Source organism: Rhynchophorus ferrugineus, unplaced genomic scaffold (genome assembly GCF_030347505.1).
Source record: "Rhynchophorus ferrugineus isolate W39M unplaced genomic scaffold, kcgeb_rfMv2 rfM9, whole genome shotgun sequence".
NCBI classification, from domain to species: Eukaryota; Metazoa; Arthropoda; class Insecta; order Coleoptera; family Curculionidae; genus Rhynchophorus; species Rhynchophorus ferrugineus.
Window position 1 is genome coordinate 1,404,889 of NW_027472588.1, and position 26,843 is coordinate 1,431,731.

Consider the following 26,843-nt stretch of genomic DNA (forward strand, 5'->3'; position numbering starts at 1 on the left):
CAAGTTTTTGCGTCGATATGTGACAATGGATGAGACATGGCCCCATCATTTCACTCCGAAGTTCAATCGATAGTCATCTGAGTGGACTGAACATGAAGAACCCGCTCCAAAGCGTGGGAAAACACAACATCTGTATTTTGGGATGCGCATGGAATAATTTTCGTTGACTACCTTGAAGTAGGAAGGACCATATCAACAGCGACTATTACATAGCTTTATTGGGCTGTTTGAAGGACGAAATCGCCGAAAAACAGCCGCTTTTGAAGAAAAAGAAAGTACTGTTTCACCAAGACAATGCACTGTGACACAAGTCAGTGAAAACGATGGCAAAAATCCATGAATTGGACTTCGAATTGCTTCACCGTATTCTCCATATCTGGCCCCCAGCGACTATTTCCTATTCTCAAATCTCAAAATAATGCTCGCCGGGAAGAAATTTTCGTGGAATGAAGAGATGGTTGCTGAAACTGAGACCTATTTTGAAACAAAGGACGAATCGTACTACAAAAATGGTATCGAAAAGTTGGAGGGTCGTGATAATCAGTGTACCACCCTTGAAGGGAATTGTGTCGAATAACAAATAAAAAAAAACGAAGAAAAAAAATTGTGCCAAAAAAATGTGTTTTACTATGGTGGGCCGGGAACTTTTCAACTGACCTGTTAAATATAAATAAAATATTAATGTGATTTTTATATTATATATACGAAAATATTTCGCAAAAACGTAAAGGACATCATCTTACGACACAAACATCTCAAGAATGTTCACAGTGATACTTGTCGATGTAAATATATTGACATAACGCAATTCGACTTGCTCTCCGTGAAAAATCGAACAACAGCTTTCGAATAATACTATCGGAAAATCAAGCGTCCACTCCTGTTTTTCTTACTAAACACACCACAGTTTCTTCGAGCACTCAGTGCGAAGGTATTTGTCATCCGCATCTCGAACAGTCACCATGCGCTACCACGCACTGATAACAGCCGCGTGCTTATGTCTGGCTGCTGCCTCGGATATCAAGTCATCGTACAGTCTCCGTAAGTAAACAAAACACTATTATCACTTTTGTAGTTTCGATTAACGATATGTTGAAGTCGCTTGACCTAACACAACGTAGAAAATAGTCTTAATCTACTTTATGTGTGAACAAAGTCGACCAAAAACATCCATATTTTATTAATTAATACGTTGGTGTTAATATAACAGCGAATATTTCAATAATATTGAACAAAAAGCCTCTTAAAGATTGATAGAAAGGAATAATGGTTGTTTTTATTCGACCTAATGTTAAAACAGTTCAGTTTTCAAAACAATTTTCAGCCTGCCAGCTTGATTTTATAAAGAAATAAAAGTCTATAGTTCCTCTAACATGTAGTCATACCATTTTAGACTCAGAGCAATGAAAGAACAAGAGAACATAATGATGCTTGAATAACTTTCTGAGAATTGTTGTTATCAATCTTTCTATGATTATTTCTCAATGTTTACTGAATAACAGTGGACGTTATTGAAAGTTCCATCACTTCAAAACACTATATATTACCAGTTATCATTAATATCGATTTTACATGATAATTTATCGATTAATCTAATGAAAATTTTACGTATGAGACGATATTTTTTCTGTTTCTCGAATGTTTTGATGTTATTTTTAGTTGAAGCTGTCGGTGGGGCGATATTTGGTCCATGGAGAAAGTGACGCCGAATGGTTTTGTAATGCTCTTAGTTGAACGACCTCGATCTATCTTTGCGGTTCGATTGCTAATACACCAATTAAATCGGTTATTAAAAATGAACCACCAATAGCTGCTAATGTCAGTGCTATTGTGAAACGTCGTTTATTTACGTAGTCTGTCATAACAAATGTTGAATAACAATCAATATCTGACGCGGTCTGTGTGCAAGGTATGGCGGAGAGATGACGCGTGGTAATCGTGTTATATTAACAGTTTTCATTACAAGGTTTCGATGATTAAGATCTATATGTTCAGAAATAATGCGATTTTTTTGGTTGTTTTCAAAGTGTTTCGCTCTGGATAAAAAATCTTATAACCAAATTAGATGATAATACTGTTTTCGGTTCAAATTAAGTTCAAATATAAAAGCTAGAAAAAATAGGAATAATATGGTGATTGGTAAATTTTATTTAGACTTAATTTTGTTCATATTTTAACAGTAATTGTTTAAACAGCAACAATGATAACTAGTGTCGAACTTCGATCAAAATTTATTAACTCAATAGCTAACACTCACTAATCTTTTTTAAAATGGTTTAATTAAATCTAATTTCCATTAGATTTCAATAATCAACAATGATTTAACAAGTTTAAATTACTAACAGGTCAATTGAAAGTCCCCGGCCTACCAAAGTAAAACACATTATTTTAGCAAAATTTAATTTTTCTATTCGAGATAATTCCCTTAAAGGGTGATATACTGGTTATAGCGCCCCTCCAACTTTTCGATATCATTTTTGTAGTACGATTTGTCGATCATAGTTTCGGCGATTTCTTCCCAGCGAGCATTTCTTTGAGATCTGAAAACAGGAAATAGTCGCTGGTGGCCAGATTTGGAGAATACGGTGGATGAAGAAGCAATTGAAGCCCAATTCATGGATTTTTGCCATTGTTTTCACTGATTTGTGACACGGTACATTGTCTTGGTGAAGCAGTACTTTCGTTTTCTTCAAATGCGGCCGTTTTTCGGCAATTTAGTCCTTTAAACGGTCCAATAATGCTATGTAATAGTCGCTGTTGATGGTTCTTCTTTTTTCAAGGTAGTCAATGAAAATTTTTTCAATATGCATCCCAAAATACAGATTCCATAACCTTGTCAGCCAACTGTTGCGTTTTCCCACGTTTTGGAGCAAGTTCATCGTATGCAGTCCACTCGGATGACTGTTGATTGGACTTCAGGGTGAAATGATGGAGCCATGTTTCATCCATTGTCACATATCGACGTAAATACTCGGGTTTATTACGCTTGATCATCTTCAAACAGTGCTCAGAATCATTAAATCGTCGTTGTTTTTGATCAAAAGTGAGCTCGCGCGGCAAACACTTTGCACAGAGCTTTCTCATACCCAAATATTCGTGAATGATATTATCTACACGTTCAGTTGAGTGTCTGCTATTTTATTCAATTTCAATTTAGGGTCATTCAAAATCATTTTGTGGTTTTTTAATGTTTTTGTCGGTAATAACCTCTTTTGGGCGTCCACTTTCGTCGGTGCTCATTTCACCACGTCTGAACTTAGCATACCAATCTTTGATGGTTGATTTTCCTGGGGCAGTGTCCGGAGAATCGGCATGGAATAATAAATAAAGTAATATATGTTTGTATATTAAAACAGATATGGATAAGGATAAACAATTTTTATATTGATATTTAACTTTGTCATGTATATTAAAACAATAACAAACTGAATTAAATAAATTTATCTTTTACAATTTGAAAATGTATATTAGAGAAATGTATTTAGTAAAGAACTATGGTTAAAAAGTATTCAACAAACTCTGAAGATTTCATCCAAATGGGATTCCGTAACACCTAATATACTTTATTATTAATTTATTAAAAAAAAAAGAAAAACTAGAAAGTGAAGAACTAGTTCGTTAAAATATACTTTATTACAACAACTTTCTATTTGTTCATAATATTAGAGACATTCAAGGTTGCCTTACTAATTTAAAATAAATTTAATGATATTTACTGATAATTGCCCATTTGGGGACGGCGCGTTTTAATTTAATTTAAATTCAAATTTTTATTATTGATATTAAAGCGAAAATCATTAACTCATCAGGTTTTCTATAACCAGTTTATTAGTATAACCAGGTTGTTTCCAGCTTCTTATATCTCGCCGTGCAATAAAACTGATCCCAATATACACAAATGCGTCGAAGCCAATATCGAAGCCTTAAGGCCTAACTTGAAGGAAGGGGTCCCCTCTTTGTTCATACCGGCTCTGGATCCTCTCGTAATACCCCCGACCTGTGTCAATGAGGAGGATCAAGTCAAAGTCACCTTCAAGGTTTTACACTACATCATATCGATTGGATTATATTTGTTAAACCCTGTTATTTTAACAGGATATCCACATCTATCATGCGAGTGATTTCGCTCTGGATCAGTTCGATATAGACTTGGTGAATCATGAAGTGAACCTGACCATTGTCTTCCCACTTTTGAGGATAAAATCTACTTACAGTGTGAATGGGAAGTTCTTGGTTGTTACTTTCGATGAAAGCGGACCAGCTGATGGAAATTACAGTAAGTACAATCTTTGATTAACTATTACTGTGTTAATTCAAGTCAAAAAAAAGATTGCTATATATAATAATCTAATTTATATACGCAAAAACGAATTGCTGTTCGTTAGTCTCGCTAAAATTCGAGAACGACTGAATTGACTTGAGTGAAAAATATGGAATATTTCTGAGAAAAACAACAATTTTCTCAAAGTGTCACAGTCGCTGTTATAGATAGTTTCAATATCACAAAGGATTACCATTTTTTAACCGACTTCGAAAAAGAAGGAAGTTCTACGTTCGGCTGTAATGTATGTTTGCTGATTTCTCCGTCAATTGTCGCCCGATTTTTAAAATTCGTTTTTTATTCGAAAGTACACTTCCGACGTGGTCCCATTTGAACAAAATCAGTATCTGTTGGAGGGAAGGGGGGAAATCAATGGAAACGCTCAAATTATAATAAATATCTAACACTAAAAAGTGAAAAATAAAATGTTTTTAACAAAAAAATTTTAATTTTAAAAAATAAATAAAGAGCTCTCTAAAAATTAAAAAATAATCAAAATTAGAACATAAATATGTACATATTACTATGAACTATTTAGTAAATATATGTACTTATTTAACCTATCTACTATACATATTTTATATTCAACTATATACATACAATTTAGCTTAATACCTTAAACCTATTTATCTATTTACAATATTATTTTAACTACTACAAATTGATCAGTTTGAAGTCGGTGACGAACCCAAACAATACAAAAATAATAATATAATTTTGATACATAAACAAAAAGTTAAATTACCAACAAAACAAATCTAATTTGTTGTTAGTTACCCACCATCAAAATCCTTACGCCAATCAGTTTCTGAGAAAATGATTCTAGCTACAAGATAGACGTAGTTGATATGAATGGATATTCACTAAGTGGTAAACCAGTATTCTTGACTGAAATTTAAAAAAGTATCGACTGTTTGGTAATTGACTACTTCTTACTATCGACTGTTTCAATCGTACTTTTAGTTACTATTTTTGGTTCTACTAGTTTCATTCGACTGATTTTTAACGTTCTGGCTCTGTCGTCGTAACCGCGACCTTGACGAAAATGTACCCAATATATGCTTACATAGATTTATATGTAATATATGTTATATAGTTTTATGATTTTTTGGTAGTTTGCTTAGTAGGTATTTAAAGTAAATTCGTGAAGGAATTTATACATCTTGACTATTTCGACTGTTTTCAGCCGATAGTTCCCCACTCTAGTAATAATCATAATTATGATCATCAATTTTTTACTACAACTGATTCGCATTTTTCAGCAAATTTCCGAGTTTTCCTTGGACTAAAAGGCAGCCCCTACATCGAAAACGGAGAACAACATTTAAAATGGGAGAAAGAAACCATCAACACTACCGTAGGTGAATCCCATGTAGTACTGGATAAACTTTTCGGAAACCATACCGACATCACCGACAAAACAAACAATTTAATCAACGAGAACATTCAGGTCATCATCAACGATCTGCAGCCGGTAATCCAAGGCGTCGTCAGCGACTTCATCTTCGGTATAGTCAACAAACTCTTTTCTTATTATTCAGTCAAACAATTGTTCGTTAGTTAAGTTGTGATCTTAGTCTTAGTCGTGAAATAAAGTTTACATTTAAGTTTATGTTGTTCGAGTTTTTTATCATTTATATCTCCGAATATTTTCCGCTGAAAACTGATCAAATTGATGATGGCCAACATGTTTCAAGAAAACTAATGAATGAGTATTCACCACCATCGCATATGGCAAGCCATCACCATTGAGAAGAACCATTTTTTGAAAAAGTTTGTTTGTGTTGTCCTGCTGATGATGGGGCATTAATTATCTTAAAAAATATTGATTGGCATCATTAAATAACATTCAAATAATAGCAGAATAACAAAAAGAAATGTATGATTTTTTTTGCAATATTGTATATACACTTAGTTCTTAATCTTTTTGGTATGGTGCTGTTTGGTCTCTATCAAGGAGTTGATTCGTTTGTTTCAAAAGAATCTCCGGAGAAATGATATAATTTTCAGTTTTTGAGACCTCTCATTTTATTTCCTTTCGATTAAACATTATATTTACACATAGTTCTAATTCTTTTGGAGATTCTAATATTAACTGAACAGTTGCCGATTCCAATGTTGAATTTCTAGCAATATTCTCCATTTAGACAGGTTAAGTCAAAGGATGTGCGAATATACCAAATTCAATTATTGATGTAGATTTTAGTGCAACCCTTGTTACTTAAATTACAATTACAAATTGCATTTTGATTAAGCAATGATCTTCCACACTTGGTCTGAGATACAAAGAATAAACCTTTCTCTCTCGAAGTTTGATGTAGAAGTTTGGAGTTTGATTCCTGCGCTAGAGCAGAATTGTTTTGAAAAAAATGTACTCAATTTCAACCGTCATAACCTGCGAAACAAAAGTTTTCTTTTGTTTTGGTTTTTGAACAAATAACGTTTATATTAAATCCTATTAAATTGATATGTTACCAACAAGTTTTCTTAAAATGTTATATAAAAATAGAAAAAACGGGATATTACATAAGATGTCCAACAAAATTTCCAAAGGAAAGTCGCCTGTGTGTTGATCTTGCCTTTATACCTTTGATCTATTTGTTATTGGTGCCAATTTAATTGCTTCTGCTTCTGTTATTGTCATTGCAGTTTACAGCCAGCATTCTTCCAATAATTTGATCAGCATTAAATCTAATATATATTTTGATATTTAAGAGTTGCTGATTAATTTGATGATGATTATGATAAATGATTACTACATTGGTTAAAATAAATGTTAGTTTGGTCAAGTTCAAGAATTTTGTATATTTTGGCAGGCATTCACACAACTTACTAGATAGTAGAAAATAGTAATAATATTGCATGTTTTATGTATATAAATAAAAAATGTTCTTCAAGTCCAGCACCTTTTAAAATTAATTCACAATCTCCAAATCGCGTAATTTTTTTACATATTCATACTACCACAATGTTTTCCAGGGTAGTATCTTGGGACAACTTCTATATCTGCTATCCTAACAACAAAGGGAACAGTACTTGGAACAATTGCTGATGACACAGCTATCATGGCAAAAAATATATGTCTACTTAAGACTGATTGTAGGAAAAGTACAACTGGCAGTCAACAAGATCTACAAATGTACTAGAGGTTGGAAACGACAGCTTAAATGTAATTATATGGCTTGATTGCTCAAGCAGAATCAGCTGAATACCTAGACATCCATCCCGATGGTAGATAAAAGCTACCTATGGGTGGGAAATATGCGGTTGCATTAAAACATCAAACCAACTGGTAATCCAACGCAGTCAAAACAAATTTCTACGATTAATTACCAATGCTTATCGCTACGTAACGAACGAAGAGTTGCACTATGACCTCGAAATCAGAGAGAGATACAAAGTGATCTAAGATTTCGCCTTAAAATATGAAATAAGGTTGCTATATCACAGCAAAGTGGAAGCAAAATAGCTACTGGAAACACATAGTAGATCAGAAGATTGAAGCAAATCAAACCACACGCTCTTGTATAGTGTATAAATGTTATTATTAATATTAGATTAAGTAGTTTGGTTTTATTTTAATTTGTGAAATACATCAATCAATCCTGATAATTAATTTGTAAACTAAGATTATACTAGGCATACCTAATGTCAGATGTAATTAATTAAAAACATGGTACCGCAATCACTTCCTTGCCAATCCAATTAAATTCGCAAACATCCAACGGACTTCGGACCCAAAACAAATCGGACAATGTTGATCGCGCCCGGTATGCGACGTTTGAAATTCGATTTCAATAAAATGTAACGGTACGTACAGGCACTGAATCGTGTGTGTGCAGCCCCTCTCCATGATTAACAGTAAACCCATCAGTGGTCCTCTTGGTCTCGGTCATGGCTATTTCTTTCGAGGTCAGCCGTGAAAGCCGGAAAGGAAACCATCGTTCGCGGTATCACGGTGACAACTCGACCACGAAGAAGAGAATTTCGCTGGTGCTGGTCCGTGATAGTTCTTGGCTTCAACATGGGGTATCCCGACGCGATCTTGTTGGGACTTTTGATGCTGCTACCAACGGTTTGGTCCCAGAATCGTAAGTATATCTTTATCATCTTTACTTGCTCCAACATCTGCTAAAGCATGACTTTGTAATACCTGACAATATCAGTTTTCTTTCATTTCGGGTTTTCCAGAGCAGATATGCCAATATATTTCTGTTTTTCAACCTCCTAATATGTGTTTTTCAACGAGAATAACTCTGTTTGATACATGGTGAAAGCCAGCTCGAAAGCCAGTTTCTATTCGGTGAATTATTGAAGAAAATTTACGACATAACAACCCAATATTATTGCACAATATACTTTCTGATAAACTTATTTAAGATACTCCTTCAATAATTTAATAATTCGATGATGCAACCAAAATGGTGAATTCATACTGAAAGCAATCTTCAGCATGATGACCAGGGACCATCACATTTCTGCTGCAGACACAATCGGTCCTTATTTCCTTTAACAAACTGATTGAATTTGGTGTAAATATCAAAACATAATCTTTCGAATAAAAACTAATATTTCAGTTGAAACTGAACTTATGAGTTTTTTTTTTCTGTATATGAGCTCCTCAAAAGAATAATAATTAATATGTTAGTAGATTCATTAAATTTGTCAAGATCAGCTATTTTTATCGACCATTTCTTTTCTTCCAATGTGTATAACACCATATTTCTTTTTTATTTCTAGAAGAATGAAACCAAGAGGTTCTTCTTCCGGAATGATTGTCCCTCGGGTCCCAATTCCAAACTAATATTTCTTTATGTTATATGTTTTGATGTTACGCAAATATAAGATTTCTTGAATAGTTGCTAGAATAATAACTCAAAAAATATTCTATGGGTCTCTTGGTGTGAATTAAGTCATGGTTATTCCAATGTTTGATTCATAATTATTTCCCCTAAATGCTAATTTTAATTTCTACAAATTACTTGAGGTGATATCAGGTAGATGTTGAATTTTTCTTGCCAAATAGTGCACTTCTTTCGGAGCTGTGTAAGGTAACTATGAAAAGATTTTTGAACTATATGACCAACTATCACTTGTTAGACTTAGTTGAATAATTCTTATCGTATATTTAACATTAAGCAAAAACTTTGAAGCCCATGGCTTATTTAGAGAGTTTTCTTCTTGTTAAAGGTCTAAACTTAAAATTTTTAAACCAGAACATAGCTTTACTTTTAAATTTCGTATGATATTTTATTACACTATATTCTTTTTGATAATAAATGAGAAATAATTAGTGCAAACCACATTTTGTTAAAAAAAAACACCAATAAATGTTTGCAATATTTTTTAGCATTTTACTACATCAAACAATGTTCGACAAACAATCCTGAAGTCAACGAATGCATCCGACAGTCTACCAATTACCTCGTCGCCAACATCAGACGCGGTATACCCCAGCTGAACGTGCACAATCCCGAACCCATTGTCATCGACGAGATACAGTTAGCCCTGGGTACCGGACCCGATGGATACAGAGCGATTTTCAAGGATATCGAGGCGTACGGAGTCAGTAACTGTACCATCACCGCCGTCAGGTGAGTTAAATAGCCAGCAGGAATGCAGGACTGTATCGTGGGGGGTTTTTCAGGTCGGACATAGCAACGAACCAGTTTCAGTTTACGTTTTACATTCCGAAAATATCGGCTAGGGCTATGTACGAGTCCAGTGGAGTATTGATCCTCGTTCAGGCTTCAGGAGGAGGCAATTACTGGGGCGAATACGGTAGGTTTATAGTGCTATGTTAACAGGTCAATTGAAAAGTCCCCGACCTACCATAGTAAAACACATTTTTTGCCAAAATCGTGTGCAGTCCATTCGGATGATTGTCGATTGGACTTCGGAGTGAAATTATGGAGCCATCCATTGTCACATATCGATGCAAAAACCCGGGTTTATTGCGCTTGATCAAACACTGCTCCGAATCATTAACTCGTCGTTATTTTTGGTCAATAGTAAACTCCCGCGGCAACCACTTTGCACAGAGCTTTCTCATACCCAAATATTCGTGAATGATATGATGTACACGTTGAGTTGATATCTTTAGTGTCTGCTATTTCATTCGATTTCAATTTACGGCCATTCAAAATCATTTTGTGGATGTTTTCGTTGGTAACAAACACTTTTGGGTGTCCACTGCGTTCACCGTCTTTGGTGCTTATTTCACCATGTCTAAACTTAGCATACCAATCCTTGATTGTTAGTTTTTCCTGGGGCAATATTTTATCAACACGCGAAATTCCTTTTTATCCAGTTTTTTCACAATAGCACAAGTTGTTTCACTCAAAGTGCTATAATTTACAAACTAATGATCCGAAAGCTTTCAAATTAATACACGCAACTTTTGAGGGTTAAGGCTAACTAAAAGACATATGGATTTAATTCTAGTAGTGCCATCAATGTGTCAGGCCGGGGACTTTTCAATTGACTTGTTAGGTTGGCAAGATAGTAATATCACTTTATCATACATTCTACTTAAACGAGAGACTTTTAGGCGTTTTGACTTAATCAATAAGAAATATGTATTACAATTACAAAGTGTACAATTTTCAACTGCATCAAAAAGTTTTTAATTATTATACAAGAAGTTTTATTGTTCTAAAGAACGAAGTTCGACATAAGCTGTCAATTAACTCATGGGAAATCTCGTGGTAGGGAAAAATGCTTCTACATTACAATAATGGAGTGTTCAAAACTGACCCAATTATGAAAGAAAGGAGGTTTTCGAAGTCTCCTCTTTCCAGTCCCTTCTTCTTATATTCTCTGCGCATTTTCTGTCAATTTGTCTCGTTTTTCCCCTATTTTCGATCACCTCACTACTCCTACTTTTTTGGCATTAACTTTTTCTTGAATATCTCTTTCCTATCATCTTCTTGTCTCTCCCCAATCAATTTATTTACGATGAATGTTGTTCGATGAGCACATCTCTCCATCTGTTATCTGGTTCTGATTTTCTATCTTTACAGTTTTGTCGTTCTTTCTCTCCTCCTTTGCTTTCGTTCTTATTTTTTCTTGAATTTTATTCAGATCCTTAAACATGTTCTCGTTAATATATATTTATTATTTCAATTTAGGTAGTTTATTTTCATTCTGCTTAATCACTTCTTTACTATTGATATTTTCCATCTCATATTAGACAGATCCTAATTATCTGGCGACTTCTTAATGACGAAATAACTCAATATTTATCTTTCAATAGAATTTTAAGATTTTGTTTAACAAAGAGAATGGCTTGATTTCTTGTATAATGATTTAGTTTGGTTACTAATCCAAAACTTGACGGTTGTTGATATTTGGTTTCATGAACATCTTTCAAGAAAAATATCCACAATATTTGAAATATCACTTAAACAAAAACACCACTTTTATTTCGTAAAGTATTTTTTTTATTTAATTATTACGTTGTCTACAATTTGTCTTTTTACGATAACTTAAATCTAGGTATATAACTAGGAGGACCCATCGGCCCTATCTCAGTCTCTGGTGAAATAATGTTTATACATGTCAGTGCTGTATTTTTTATTATATACAAGATCAGATGGTTTGTGTCCTGTTCTGGTGGTATCCAAAAGCTGCAATACTTCAATATTCTCATGAGAATGGAGTCTTTCTTCATGCACCCTTACAATTCTCTTGATTTCTTGACTTACTGCGGGTATCTAAAGGTCTCGATGTAGGTAATCAGTCCTATAGTATTTGGGTGCACCCACAATAACTCTCAGGACTTTGTTCTGAAAAATTTGTATTGTATTTATGTTACTCTTTGCAGAACATCCCCAGAATTGAACTCTATATGTCCATATAGGTTTCACTATTTGCTTATATAATATCAATTTTTTATGTACTGATAATTCTGATTTGCTTCCAATTAGCTAGTACATTTTCCTCTATTTCAATTTCAGTTATTTTCTTCTTTATATGTTCCCTCAAGTGAAGTTTTGCATCAGGATTCATTCCAAGATATTTAGCATTGTTCTTATATGGAATGATAGTATTATTTAGTGTTATTGATGCTTGTACGGTCTGTTTATAGGTAAACTGCACATGCACAGATTTACTTTCATTAATTTTTATTTTCCAAGCTTGTGTCCAATTATTTATATTGTCACTTGCCTGTTGTAATTTTCGTGAGGTCGTAAAATAATGATAATATAACTTTGCAGAGGGCGTAAAAGTCAAAGTATATATCCGAGCTAGCAGGACTCCTGGTGATGACGGTCTCACTTACCTCAACCTCCAACAGCTCAAAATGGACTTCAGCGTCAAGGACATTCGCATGGGAGTCGACGGCATCCACAATGGCAACGCCGTTCTTCGTAAGTATCAACCATAATCCACATACCGACAACCTGTAATGTGTCTTCAATCTTCCAGAAGCCGCACTGAATCTTTTCATCAACAGCAACTCGCAGGAGCTCCTCAAGGAGATGAAGCCTCATCTCAAGAAGAAATTGATAGCGCTGATGAGTGATTTTGTCAATAATTTATTCGATAAAGTTCCTTACGAAGCGTTTTTGTCGGACGAGTAGACAGTTGTTGCCAGTGTAGATATTTTTTATATATGATAATAATTTATTTTAAAATAAATATACCAAAATGTATGTAAGAATTAGATGAACTATAGTTTTTAATATATAATATTGTTATAATTCCATAGTCATTATTGAAAGTGTCCATTTTTTATTTTCTTTGGTTTCTAATAAATTCTGATAGTTATGATATTACTAGTTAGTTATAAAATCTCTGGATCTTTTCTTCGTATTTACACATTTGTCGTTAGTTTAAAATTGTCTGTTGATTCTTCTATTTTTTCAGCTCCAATATGCATGTATCTGTGCTTAACAATATTTAATTGTTGATATCAATATTTAATTAAAATGTGAAAATTAAATCCAAGAAGGCGCGGAAAGTTTTTCAAATGCAATGCCAAAGATAAATTCTACATATTTCTCTTTCATTTCATTTCTTTGCTTTTACCTTTTATTATTTTTACAATGATTGTGGTTTACTAGATCATCAATGTTTATTTACTTTCTATAACTTCAGAAGACTTTCTGATTATGGTTAATTAAAAGTTTTATTTGATTTTTTTGCAGAACTAACAGATTTTTAACCAATGGACTATGATTTTTGACAATTTTGAGTCGTAACAACATATACCAAACTCTTAACAATTCTCCAATTTTCTGGTAAATTATTCATATCTAAATTACAGTATTTTTCGCCCTATTATCCTGCTTGCTATTATAATTGCACATTATATAGGAAAGAGATGATATAAATGACGGTAATCGTGTAACAGTAGCCAATTATCCGATGATATCGCTGTCTTGCCCAACATGCTATTATGCAATTATTCCAGCATTCGACCATTTAAAAGGAGGATTTGCTGTCGATCGATGGTCAGTTCGCGCCCCATAACTAAAAAAATGTCCCTGGTGGTTTTGCTGTTCTTGGTTCTTCAGATCCTGGCGGTGTATGGTGAATCTGAATTACGTGAGTGTTAAAATTGGAATATATTCAGATATATTTATACGATTCAAATGTTTTGTAGCGGATTTTTTACGAGTATGTAAGAGGAACGAACCAAATTTATCTTCATGTATTGTGGATTCAATCGAGAACCTTAGACCATATCTTATTACAGGTTAGTTAAAGGATCAGATATTCACACATTGTTTTCTCTCAAATCTGAAGTGCTCGAAGAAGCTACTCGATGATTTTTCCAATAAATCTATTATCTTCACTACATAAGCTGGTTAAAAATAGCTAAATAGGATTTACCAAGGCACAGAAGCTGCTTTTGTACCAACTATCTATGGATATATTATATTCAATAGGGACTTTAAAACATTTTCATGATATAACATTAAATTAACTTCAGTAATATATGTTTCGTCAACTTGACAGCCTATAGAACTGTATATATATTTACAAGCAGTTGTTGAATGAAATCAAACTGTTACTTACATAACACTGCATAGCGAAAAAGCATCTTGTATCAAGTACTTTAAGAATTTGTATATAAATTGCAATGTATGTTCATCAATTCTTAGAAGTGTGTCTATTTATCAACCAACATACTGTTGTTGGTGAGGTAGAAATTCGAATATTCCTCACCAAGTCTTATTACAGATTACAATCGTAGTCATTATGATCTCAGATTCTATATTATTTTAATCATCTTCTATTTTGAGCTGATTTTTGGGTCTTCGAAGTTTTATGATTTATCATATGTGCAGAATACTTCCCTTCTGTTTTGTTTTAGGAGTACCTGAATACAATATCCCAAGTATAGAACCACTGATCATGGAGAATTTATTGGCTGACGAAACACCGAACTTAAAAATTACGGTAACCAACGCCAGTGCCTGGGGATGTAGTGATTTTATCATAAGGAACTTGAGGTATCGTTTGATTGCAATTTGTCAATGTCTAGCTGATTATGATCCAATTATTTAGTGCTAGTTCGAGTTTCCATGAGGCTAACGTGGATATCGATATCCCGAAGTTAAGAATCAGGTCGCATTATGGTGTTAATGGGAAAATCTTGGTGTTACCAATAAAAGGGAATGGAGACCTTGAAGCCAACATAAGTACTACTAATATTATTGATCAAAGTTTTGATTCGTCAGATTTAACGGTTCTTTTAATAAAACACGATTTTATAGTATCTCGCAGTTTAATATAAAAAGTTTGTAGTCAGTAGCTAGTCCAGTTAAGATTTAATTTGGTCTAGCAGTTATAGTATGACATTTTACGCTTTAGACTATTGTGGTAGATCTATGACAATTCTACGTAAATAATCTTTATTTCTTGTAGTTGAAGCTGTAGATTACTAATCGAGAAACGTCTCTGAGCGACTGTGAGCTTTAATTTCTTCGTTCTTTGTTTACTATTCCCAATATTTTGGATATAACACCAGATGGCTGAGATGAATTTTGAAGTATTGAAGCATGGAGACGAATCTCCATCGAGCAAATCCTTCAATTTTTTGTCAACAAACTGCCAGGTGCTTGGCTCTTTCCTTGTCTGCAAACAAAAATAATCGCTTTTAAAATAATTTAAATTAGTTATTAATCGTTCCCTTCTTCGGAGATATAATAATTGTTAATATTTGTTGGTATTTTTGTTTATTGTATAATATATATTTATAAATTATTATTATGCTCAAAATACTATTTTATTTCAGGAATCAAGATCACCTGGTGTAGTCTAGGTTTTTTATTGTTGTTTAAAAATAATTTAGAAATGATACTTTACATTATTTCAGGTGATATTCGCGCTAATGCAAAATTCAAAACCGAACTCTACGAGAAAGATGGTACAACTTACTTAAGACATAAACATATTAAATTGAAAGTACTTACAGGCAATGGCAACGTCAGACTTGAGGATATAGTTAATGGTGATACAGTTTTATGTAAGTTAGATTCATATAGTTACAAAGTTGGTTAAGCTCATGCCCTCATTTGTTCCTGATGCTTTTTCCGCTTCTTGTATACCTAATCAAACTCATTCAGTTATTTCAGTTCATTAATTTCCTCCGTCCTCTTGACCGTTGTTCTTCTGTTCTTCATCATATATTAGTTATGCTACCTTTATAATTAAATACCAAAACTAATATTACTCATTTATTCATTATCATGTAAATTATGGACGTAATTATGACGTATTTTATACTTGTAGTGAAATTAATTAATGATATCATCAATAAGAACCTGGAACCTTTTTTGGAGCAACTGATGCCGCTGATCGAAAAGGCCTTGGAGAAGGTATTCTTACGAATAGCCAATGGTATAATCGACACCTTCACCTACGATCAACTATTTCCCGTATGAGCTACCGCAAATATGTATACATCATTGTAATTTTAATGTACAATAAATATTTGTTATATGTCGACTGAATAGCGTAATTTCGTCGATGTTCAAGGATGTCGGGTTTGTCTAAATATTAACGTGTACCTGTGTGGTCTCTACCACCTTCTTATGTTTAAAATCGGTTGCAATTATGATGATCGTTTGAACTATTATTGGAGCGATGATATTCTATGATAACAAAAAGTTTCGTCTTCAGAATCATTCAAAAGGAATCCTACATTATTTATTTATTTCCGAAATATCAATATATAAGATTAGAGAAAAAAGTAATTGATTACAAGCGTTGGAAATGTGTTTTCACAACCTGTGTTCTCTTCATCACATGTAAGTTTAGGAAAATGTAGTTTTGGGTTTTCCGAAAATTTCTTCCAATTCAATGACGTTGATGAAGTTCTATAGTCCTTTTGAAAGGTAGCAGTGGAAAGAACAATGTAAATATAAAGATAGCATCATTGGTTTATTTGTTTATTGTTTTAACTATCATTTATTTTGATCCCTCTTAACGCTATAATGCTGGCTGTGTAAATAGGTTTGTAAAAATCACTTGGTTTAATTTTTTTTCCCCGGAAACAAAGAAAAACAAAAAATTAGTAAAAGTATTTTTATATGTCATCGAATTCAGTACTAAAATTAGCGAATAACAATAATAGTCTGCCTGTGACTATTTGAAGACATCTAGAATATGTCTTAAACTTACAGTCTCAAGCTTACATTCAAATGCCAGACAGTAGCAGTGTCCGAACAAGGAGAGAAACTGGAGGTTTAATTAACGACTGTGGAGTTCTAACAATATTAGGTATTAAATAAATTATATTACAGTCAGAATGTTTAGAGTCAAACAAGGGGAAACCTACTCTACAATGAAAGAAGCTAAAGCAGGTGTACTACTACATCTGCTTTAGCGGGATTCAAACTTGGAAAATAATCAGACTGTAAAAACACTAATAAAAATAAATAATACTATCATTCCATACAAGAACGTTTCCCTGAAAGGAACATGTAAAAAAGAAAATTTATTGTATTTATATTATTGTATCATTTATTTATTATTTATAAAATTATTTGTTAATTGGAAGATACAATTATCAGTACATAATAAATTGCTATTATACAATACTAGTTATCCAGAACAAAATCTTGAGAAATATTGTAGTTGCACCGAGATACTACAGGTCTGATTACTTACACCGAAATCTTCAGATACCGACTGTCACTCAAGCAATCAAGGGAATTGCAAGAAAATATGAGAAAAGATTCCATTCTCATAAGTAATATAAGTCTTGGATAACACCATAACAGGAGACATACTCAAAAGAATCAAACTATTTGATCTTATGTCGTATAGTGTATGTGGTGCATTTAATAGAAAAACAGTGATGTTAATAAGATAGGACTGATGGGTCCTACCTAGATTTACGTTATTGTAAAAACAAATTGTAGGTTAGTCGGCAACGACTAGTAACAATGTAATAAATAAGTTATAAAAAAAATTGATTCTAGAATAATTTGATTTATAAAATGATGTAGAATATATCGTATATTGTAGAACAGTAACATCTATAGTCCGTTTAAAGTTATTTTGTACATACGTCATTTAAATTTGTGACGTCAAAACGTCGCAATGTTGCCGCATCAACTCTGAGTTTTAGTTCAGTTTTGTTTTGACATACAACAAAATTCTAATCTAAATAAAATAATTGAACAAAAATGTTATCAAATATAATTTATTTTAACATTATAGTACATCTAAAAATTACAGTAGTCACAATAGTTTATAGGTTAAAGTTATAATCTCTTATCACTATTGCTTTCAAGAATTTTACATACGTCTGACAACTGGACGACCTTGACAGGCTCATTCGTTTACGGTTTCGAACCGATCGGACAGCATTGTGTCTCTTTTTAACTCGAATAAAATGAGAAGGAAAATATTGTCTGATTCTAAAACGAATTTACAAATTGCGACAGGCAATAAATTAATGACGTATAGAACGTATAGAATATATCTCAAATTTACAGATATCAGAGTGAAACAGTAAAGTGTTGGTAAACTTACAAATCACAAATTTTGAAGCAAGATGCATTGCATCACTTATTAAATGAAATTCTACGGAAAGTTGTGAATAAATCTAAAAAATCCCTTTATAATATATAATATTAAATTGTATACTTGTTTTTTTATGATTTTGTTTACTTATTTGTATAAAATGACACTGCATGATCACAAAATGACATCAAATATTTTTATGTGGCCATAAATTCAATGAATAAACAAAATTAATTTATTCAACAATTAATGGAAAGTTATATTACGTATTTGTCGCCTTTTTTTTCCAACCTGTTCCGACATAGAAAAAAGAATGGTTCGGGTCCTGATATTTGTTGATTCAACTGTTGGGGTTTCCTTGTACCTTGAAACCCAAATGTGTACGAGATGATTAGTTTAGTATACCAAGTGAGTCAAACAAACGACATAGTGGCTCGATCACCAACCATAACAACAACAAGGCGTGGGCGATGTTTTAAAAACAAATTTGGTGTGAGTTAATGTTGTTTTTCTCTCTTTGTCAATGTGGGTAATTTTTGCGAGTTTTTAATTGGCTGTCAGTTTCAACAAACGTCGGATTGCTTCACCTGGTAAGTATATGTTGTGGACATAATTGTTTCCCTTGCGAATCGACCTATCCTATATAAAAACGAACATTGATGATCGTAGCTCGACAATTGATGCTTCTCGCGCCACAAACTCGTCATGTTTCACGTCAGATACGCATTTATTTATTTGTTTTTTGTTTCAGTTTTATGTGACATACGTAAGTACCATAATTAGATTATTTTATTAACTGTGTCACAGAACCATCTTCCTGAGATTGACAATGAATTTTACCCTCTTTTTTAGCCGAATATATCCACATTTGTCACAGGAACGATCCCAAGGTAGCGGAATGCATAAAAGATTCCATCGAGTTCCTCAGACCTCAGCTGGCGAAAGGTCTGGACGAGATCGAGTCCCCCGGGATCGACCCGTTTGTCCTGGAGAGGGTCACCATATTTGAATCTCCCGGTAGCAAGGGATTGTTCGCTTACTTGCAGAATATGGAGGTCCAGGGAGCAGGAAACTTCAAGATCACCAAGTTAAAGTAATGGTATTTTATTTGTCGATGATTTAAATTACTATAAACAATCAGTTCTTTTGTGGCGAATTAATTTCTCAATTTTATTGTCTTTCAAAATCGCATTATTGTTATTTATACTTTTATTTTACTCGCAGATTAGATGTCGAGGGTATGACTTACAGACTGGGGATACACATACCTCTCTTGTACGTTACCGGTTCCTACAACGTCAGCCTGAACGTAGTACAAAACTCCATCAAAGAATATGGGGATTTCTACGCAAATATCAGTAAGTCTTCAGTGAAAAATCACCATCAATTCGTATGTAAAAATATCCATTTCAAGATGTTCAGTTAAATCGAGGAAAATTTTCCCATATTTTTTATCTAAAATAATCAGATATTTGTGTATAATATTATAGTTGAGCTGATATGACGGAAAATCGGAAGTCGTTCAGTGCAAAAGCCATTCAGTTTGCTTTTTGAGCACAAACTATAGCATATTAGACCTCGTAGAAATTTTATAGATGAATGCTTATGTGATGTAATGGTTAAAGCGTTTAGCTCCCAAACGGAGGTCGCGAGTTCGATTCCCGGTAGGGACAATAAATTTTTGTTGTTGTTTGGTTATAATATTTGTCAAATCAAGCTAGTTAGCGGACCCCGGAGCCTGAAGTGCACCTTATTTTCAATCATTGTTTCTTTATTCTTATTTTTCCTCATACGGGCTGCACCTTTTCTTGACCTACCCATTGTGATATTAAATAAAAAACTGCGTAATTTATTGAGTGAATATCTAACAATAAAAATAGTAAAATAAAATATTTTTAACAAAAAAATTGAACCGACTTCAATAAATAAATAAGGAACGCACTAAAAATTAAAAAATAATCAAACTCCGATTTTCAACAGACAAAAAAGTCATTTTAAAATAAAATATGTACATAATAATCGTTGTAATAATTAAATTGAAATAAACAAAAAACATTTTAATCTATTTACTAGATTTATTTTATATTCTACTATATACACACAATTTAGCTTAATACCTACCTAAACCTATTTATCTATTTAAAATATTATTTTAGTTCTACAAACTACTACTTTCAAGTCGGTTCCGAACTCAAAAAAATACAAAAATGATAATATAATTTTGTGACATTTACAAAAAATTAAATTATTAACAAATTTAAATCAATATAACTGTTTGCGTTAGATAATGGAAGCATCAAAATATTATTATATAAAAACAAATACATTATAAATTTACTATCCCGCCACCAAACAAAACGGTCCTAGATCTGAAAAATATATCGATCTGCTGAACAAAATATCGTTTTTAACAATTTTTTTGTATTCATAAGAAAATATAGATATATTCTTATGGATTTTATGGATATATCGATTTTTTCCAACAAGTTTGGGATGTAAACAGCTTCATCATAATTTTTTTAATGTAAACTTAGACAATTTCTGTGTTTTTTAATCGTTTGATCATTTCGTCTACGTTTGTACGAGACCGTACACTATTTATGTACTTTGGAATTCATAATTATTAGACAAAATAAATGATTTTGATGCTTTAACGCATGCTTTGATAATTTCACTGTTTATTAACTGTATACTGACGTCAAATGAATCCGTCGAAGGTTTTGGCCCAAATTTAAATATTAAAATAGTTTTTATTTTTACTTTAAATTCGTTGTCGTTCGACCTTCGTAGAGTAAAGACGTGTTTGGAGCGACGGTCAGTGTAATAAATTTGAAAGTGTACTACCTGTGCCACAAATGCGATTTTAAAAAATAAGTAAAAACCGTGACGACAATAACAGTGTTAAAACTGCGCGTTAAATGTTTAGTGAAAATGTGTTTAAAACGATGGTCACTGCAATAAAGTAACAAAGGTAAAATTTTGGGGGCTGTTAAGGGTCGGAGGTGCATCATCTGTACCACAAATGCGGCGTTATAACGGTTCTGAAACAAATACCGGTACTGAAATTTTTGTAAAAACGTGAATTAAACTATTCATTAAATAAAAATGATTAATAGAGAGAACCAGAGACTAAATGAGATGGAAACACAATCCTCAACGTCAGGTGAAGCTTATCTGGCACAACAGAATCAAATCTTTTGTCAAGAAAACCATAAGAGAACGCAAAATGAGCAAGCTCTCTATAATGCGTATATTAACGAAAAAACAGCCCGACGGAATCTGGAAATTGCACTAACAAATATGCAAAAACAATTAGATGCACTACAACTCCTAATAAAAAACCAAAACACATACAATCCAACTAGCATTCCCGTAGTGAACCAGTGCACTGAAAACAAATTGCCTGTAAACTATGAAACAGACGAGGAAGAATTGCAAAAAGAAGTAGGCTGGATAACAGTTAAAAGAAATAAGAAACGAAAAGCAAACTACACACCTGAAGCTTCACCACAACAACCAAAAACCATTAAAGCACAAGAATTGAATAAAGAAATAAAAGTGCCGAGACCACCTCCAATTATAGTAAGTAATGTCACAGACTTTGACTTGCTATATGAAACAATGAAAACAAATAATATACTATTTAGAGCAACAACATTAAACAATGGACAAATCAAATTAAACGCCGAATGTCGTAAAACTTTTACGAAAATTGCTGAGTGCTTGGAATTCCTAAAATTACAATGGCACTCGTATGAAGATAAGCAAACCAGAGACATTAAAGTAATGGCAAGAGGGCTTCCACCGACAGCTAAAACTACTAAAATAGTGGAAGAGTTAATAAAAAATGGACTTAAATGTACTGACGTCACAAATATCCTGAAAAAAGAACGAAATAAAAATAACAATGGAGAAATAGTTGTCCAGAAGAAGCCTTTACCACTGTTTATGTTATCATTCCAACATAACACGGACATAAAAGCAATTTATGAAATTAAACAAATTCTAGGAGTCGAAGTAAAAATAGAACCTCTTAGAAAGGCAAATCTTGTGCCACAGTGCAAGAGATGCCAATTACATGGACACACACAAAAATTCTGTAAAAGGGAACCAAGGTGTGTAAAATGCTCAGGAAAACACATCACGGGAGAATGCAAAAAACCCAAAGGAACAAAAGCGAAATGTGCGAATTGCAATGAAGCGCATCCAGCAAGCTACAGAGGATGCGTAGTTGCGAAAACATTCCAAGAGAGAAGAAATAAAATCAGTCAGGCTAAAGAGCAAAAAACAGTGACTCAAAATAAACAACCAAATATGTACAACGAAATCAACGATGAAATGACCTATGCTCAAAGCATAAACCAAACCGCTCAAAAAGAAACAAAAAAAGAAGACGATACAACCAACGAACTGCTATTGAAACTTATAGCAAAGCTGGACAACCAGGAAAAGATTATTGAATCGTTTTCTGAAAGATTACTTAAACTCGAAAACAATAGGGCGGTGGCCTCAAGAACTAAAAATGGCAAGTAAAGACATCCGCATCGCAATTTGGAATGCTAATGGGATTCAGAAACATCACGCTGACCTACAAGTATTCCTAGAATTGCAAAAAATAGATATTTGCTTAATATCTGAAACCCATTTGACAAAGGAATCCTTTATTAAATTTAGAGGATATTACTTTTACCACACCATTCATCCAGCTAACACAGCAAGAGGAGGAAGTGCAATAATAATAAAAAATAATATATGCCATCATCAAGAACCCGGACTCAGTTTAGCAGAAAATCAGGTAACGGCAGTAACTGTTATATCTAGCAAATACAGGGTTACATTAGCTTCCATATATAGCCCTCCAAGATACAACCAAAAAAAAGAAAATTACTTGAATGTTCTAAACAACCTAGGAGAAAAATTTATAATCGGTGGTGATTTCAATGCTAAAAATACAAGATGGGGATCTAGAATGACGACAACTAAAGGTAATGAATTACATAAAGCAGCTGCTGAGCTAGGGTGCAGTTACATGTCGACAGGAAAACCAACTTATTGGCCTACCGATCCAGAGAAAACTCCAGACCTGTTAGACTTCTTTATAGCTAGAAACATAACCACTAACTACATGGAAGTTGAAGAAAATTTTGACTTAAGTTCAGATCACACACCTGTGATTTTGACGCTGAGTGAAAACATTATAAGAAAACAACAAAATCCAACATTAACCAACAAGAGGACAGACTGGGAAGGATTTGTTGAAGAAATAAACAATCGAATTCAACTAAATGTTCCCCTTAAGACAGAAGACCAATTAAATTATGAAACCGAAAAATTCGTTGCAGACATCCAACAGGCTGCTTGGAATAACACTCCAGAAATTAAAACTTCAACCAAAGGAATAAATTACCCGAAAGAAATCAAGGAAATGGTAGCTGAAAAACGAAAACTACGGAAAAAATGGCAGCAAAATAGAACACCTGAAAATAAGAATATCTTAAACAACATAACACAAAGGTTGAAGAGGGAAATTTTGGAAATTAAAAACAATTCCATAAATAACTATCTACGAAATTTAACAGATGACAAGAACACAGACTACTCGCTCTGGAAAGCCACTAAATACCTAAAACGATCCTGTCTACATAGTCCTCCGATAAGAAACATGCATGGAAGTTGGGCACGCAGCAACCTGGAGAAAGCAGAAGCATTCGCTGACCATTTAGAGAAAACTTTCAAACCAAACGAAAGTGAAATTGAACATACTTTACCGGACATAGACGGCGAAAATTCGACAATTCAATTAACAACTCCGAAAGAAGTCACCAACGTTATTAAAACTAACATCAAGCCAAATAAATCACCAGGCTATGATTTAATAACAGGGCAATTGCTGCACAATCTGCCAAGAAAGGGTATTATAAAGCTCACTAACTTAATCAATGCAGCATTTCGACTGAAATATGTCCCAGACGTTTGGAAAATGGCTGAAATAATAATGGTTCCAAAACCTGGAAAATCACCAAATGATATAAAAGCTTATCGACCTATCTCACTGTTACCGATGATAGCTAAGGTATTTGAAAAGCTCCTCTTGAAAAGATTAAAACCAATTATAGAGAGAAAAAACCTAATACCAACACACCAGTTTGGATTTATTACCAAACATTCAACGATTGATCAAGTGCATAGAATAACAGATGTTATTGAAAAAGCCTATGAAGATAATAAAGTATGCTCAGCTGTATTCTTAGATGTAGCACAAGCTTTCGACAAGGTATGGCACAAAGGCCTCGTCCATAAGCTACAGAAAATATTACCGAAGCAACACACCGAACTATTAAAATCTTACATCACAGCCAGAATGTTTAGAGTGAAACAAGAGGAAGCTTACTCTACAATAAAAGAAGCTAAAGCAGGTGTACCACAAGGAAGTGTACTGGGGCCAATTCTGTACCTACTTTATACATGTGATATACCACAAATCGAAAACATTACAATGGCTACATTTGCTGATGATACTGCTATTCTTGCTGTCGGAAACAATAGCGAAGAAGCAACCCGAAAACTACAACAGGCTACTGACGCTATAAATAAATGGACCCAAATCTGGAAAATACAAATTAACCAAAACAAATCTGTGCATGTTCAATTCACCTATAAACAGGCCGCGCTTACACCATTGACCATAAACCACACTGTCATACCATACAGCAATAATGCTAAGTATCTCGGAATGACACTTGATGCAAAACTACGGTGGAAGGAACATGTCAAAAAGAAAAGAAAAGAACTTGAGTTAAAATATAGAAAAATGTATTGGCTAATTGGAAGAAAATCTCAATTAACTATACATAATAAATTACTTCTATATAAACAAATATTAAAACCTATATGGACATACGGAATACAATTATGGGGATGTTCCGCAAAAAGCAACATAAATCTAATACAAGTTTTCCAGAACAAAGTCCTAAGAAGCATCGTAGGTGCACCCAGATATTACCGGACCATTTATTTACATCGAGATCTTCAGATACCGACTGTCAATCAAGAAATTAAAAGAATTGCAAAGAGACATGAGGAGAGACTTCACTCTCATGTTAATTTCGAAGTATTACAACTCTTGGACAACACCAAAACCGGACGCAGACTCAAAAGGACCAAACCATTTGAACTTGTGTAGTGTGTTGTAGTGTAGTGCAGTGAGGTGCATTAGAAAAAACTCAAAGTGTTAAAACAATTATTATTATGTTAGAGACTATGTAGGACTGATGAGTCCTATTAGATATATACCTAGATTTAAGCTATTATAAGGACAAATTGTAGGTTAGTCGGCAACGACTAGTAACAATGTATATAATTATAAAAAAAAAAAAAAATTCATTTTTATTTTAAATTAGTTTTTCGAAATTGGTCATCTAATTCGTACATTTTTGAATTTTTCAAAAGTTGATGTAACTATTTTAGTGATATGATATCACAGACTAAAATGTATATAAAAAAGTTAAGTCAAACTGATTTTTTCTTATAGTTTCCTTTTGATACCGTACAACAATGTACAAGAAAGGCTCACAGATGATACCGCATCACTAAAATAGCTATATCTCCGAAAATATTTGGAATTTTCATAGTTCCTCTTAAAACCATCTTTTTAAAATTCGATTTTTTCACATTTTTACACTACAATAACCCGTTAAATGATTTTGAACAAGTATTTGTAACATTTTACAATGTTTTCCTTACATTACCAAAATCCTTGTGAAGAAATTATCATCTAAATTGTTAATTTTAATCAATTTTAAGGTGATATTGATGGCCAGGGCGTGCTGCAAGGAGCCTTGGAGGGAAACCATCTGATAATGAAATCATTCCAGTTCAAAATCAACGTAGGCGACTTCGATGTCGACCTAGGAAACTTATTCGAATCCAATCCAGTGATTCGTGAGTATATTTAGTTCATTCGTCGGTTTTTTCATCGTCAACAAAATCTATACTGTTACAGGTCAGATGGCTAACGATATACTCCTCAATAACAAGGCGGAAATAATGCGCATATCCCTGCCGATTATCGAAAGGAAAATATCCGAACACGTCTTGGACATTAGCAACAGGATCACGAGGAACCTTGACTACAACGAAGTTTTTCCCGCATAAACCTCACGCAGTTCAACATTTTTTTATTAGGTTTATTGCTAAAGGACGTGTGCTGTGTATAAACAAATATCAATTGTTGATGTTACTTCTTAGAAATATAGTAAAGACGACAGTTAAAACGTTGCGTTTTTTTTGTAAATCCACAAAGTAATTCAACGAAATCGATAATTTGATATCAGGGACGTCAAATGTCTACGTAAAACAGAAACCACAGATCTTCAGACTATAATTCAAGAATTTAAATCATGTTACACAATACAGGACATTGTTTATTGACGACAATCAAAACATGCATTCAAAATAGAGTTATTGTTGATTTAAAATTGTTTTTAAATTATCCCAGACATACCTAATAACTCGATTTTATATAATTTTTATAAAT

At 33.2% G+C, this 26,843-nt stretch overlaps 3 protein-coding genes across 3 annotated transcripts; all 3 read left to right on the top strand.

The window, feature by feature from the left end:
• Positions 1 to 880: 880 nt before the first annotated feature.
• LOC143202471 (circadian clock-controlled protein daywake) lies at positions 881 to 5,933 on the top strand. Its single transcript, XM_076414032.1, has 4 exons — positions 881 to 1,041; positions 3,853 to 4,037; positions 4,096 to 4,276; positions 5,584 to 5,933. The coding sequence occupies exons 1-4, from the start codon at positions 963 to 965 to the stop codon at positions 5,883 to 5,885; spliced, it is 747 nt and encodes a 248-aa protein (XP_076270147.1). The 5' UTR covers positions 881 to 962; the 3' UTR covers positions 5,886 to 5,933.
• Positions 5,934 to 8,202: 2,269 nt separating this feature from the next.
• On the top strand, positions 8,203 to 13,023 carry Jhbp2 (Juvenile hormone binding protein 2). The gene is made up of 5 exons (XM_076414030.1): positions 8,203 to 8,412; positions 9,672 to 9,915; positions 9,969 to 10,102; positions 12,541 to 12,693; positions 12,752 to 13,023. The coding sequence occupies exons 1-5, from the start codon at positions 8,346 to 8,348 to the stop codon at positions 12,904 to 12,906; spliced, it is 753 nt and encodes a 250-aa protein (XP_076270145.1). The 5' UTR covers positions 8,203 to 8,345; the 3' UTR covers positions 12,907 to 13,023.
• A 714-nt stretch (positions 13,024 to 13,737) lies between these two features.
• On the top strand, positions 13,738 to 26,580 carry LOC143202677 (uncharacterized). Its single transcript, XM_076414351.1, has 11 exons — positions 13,738 to 13,873; positions 13,932 to 14,024; positions 14,646 to 14,784; positions 14,840 to 14,973; positions 15,651 to 15,800; positions 16,067 to 16,215; positions 18,989 to 19,073; positions 19,160 to 19,400; positions 19,532 to 19,665; positions 26,111 to 26,248; positions 26,310 to 26,580. The coding sequence occupies exons 1-11, from the start codon at positions 13,777 to 13,779 to the stop codon at positions 26,459 to 26,461; spliced, it is 1,512 nt and encodes a 503-aa protein (XP_076270466.1). The 5' UTR covers positions 13,738 to 13,776; the 3' UTR covers positions 26,462 to 26,580.
• The last annotated feature ends 263 nt before the right edge of the window (positions 26,581 to 26,843 follow it).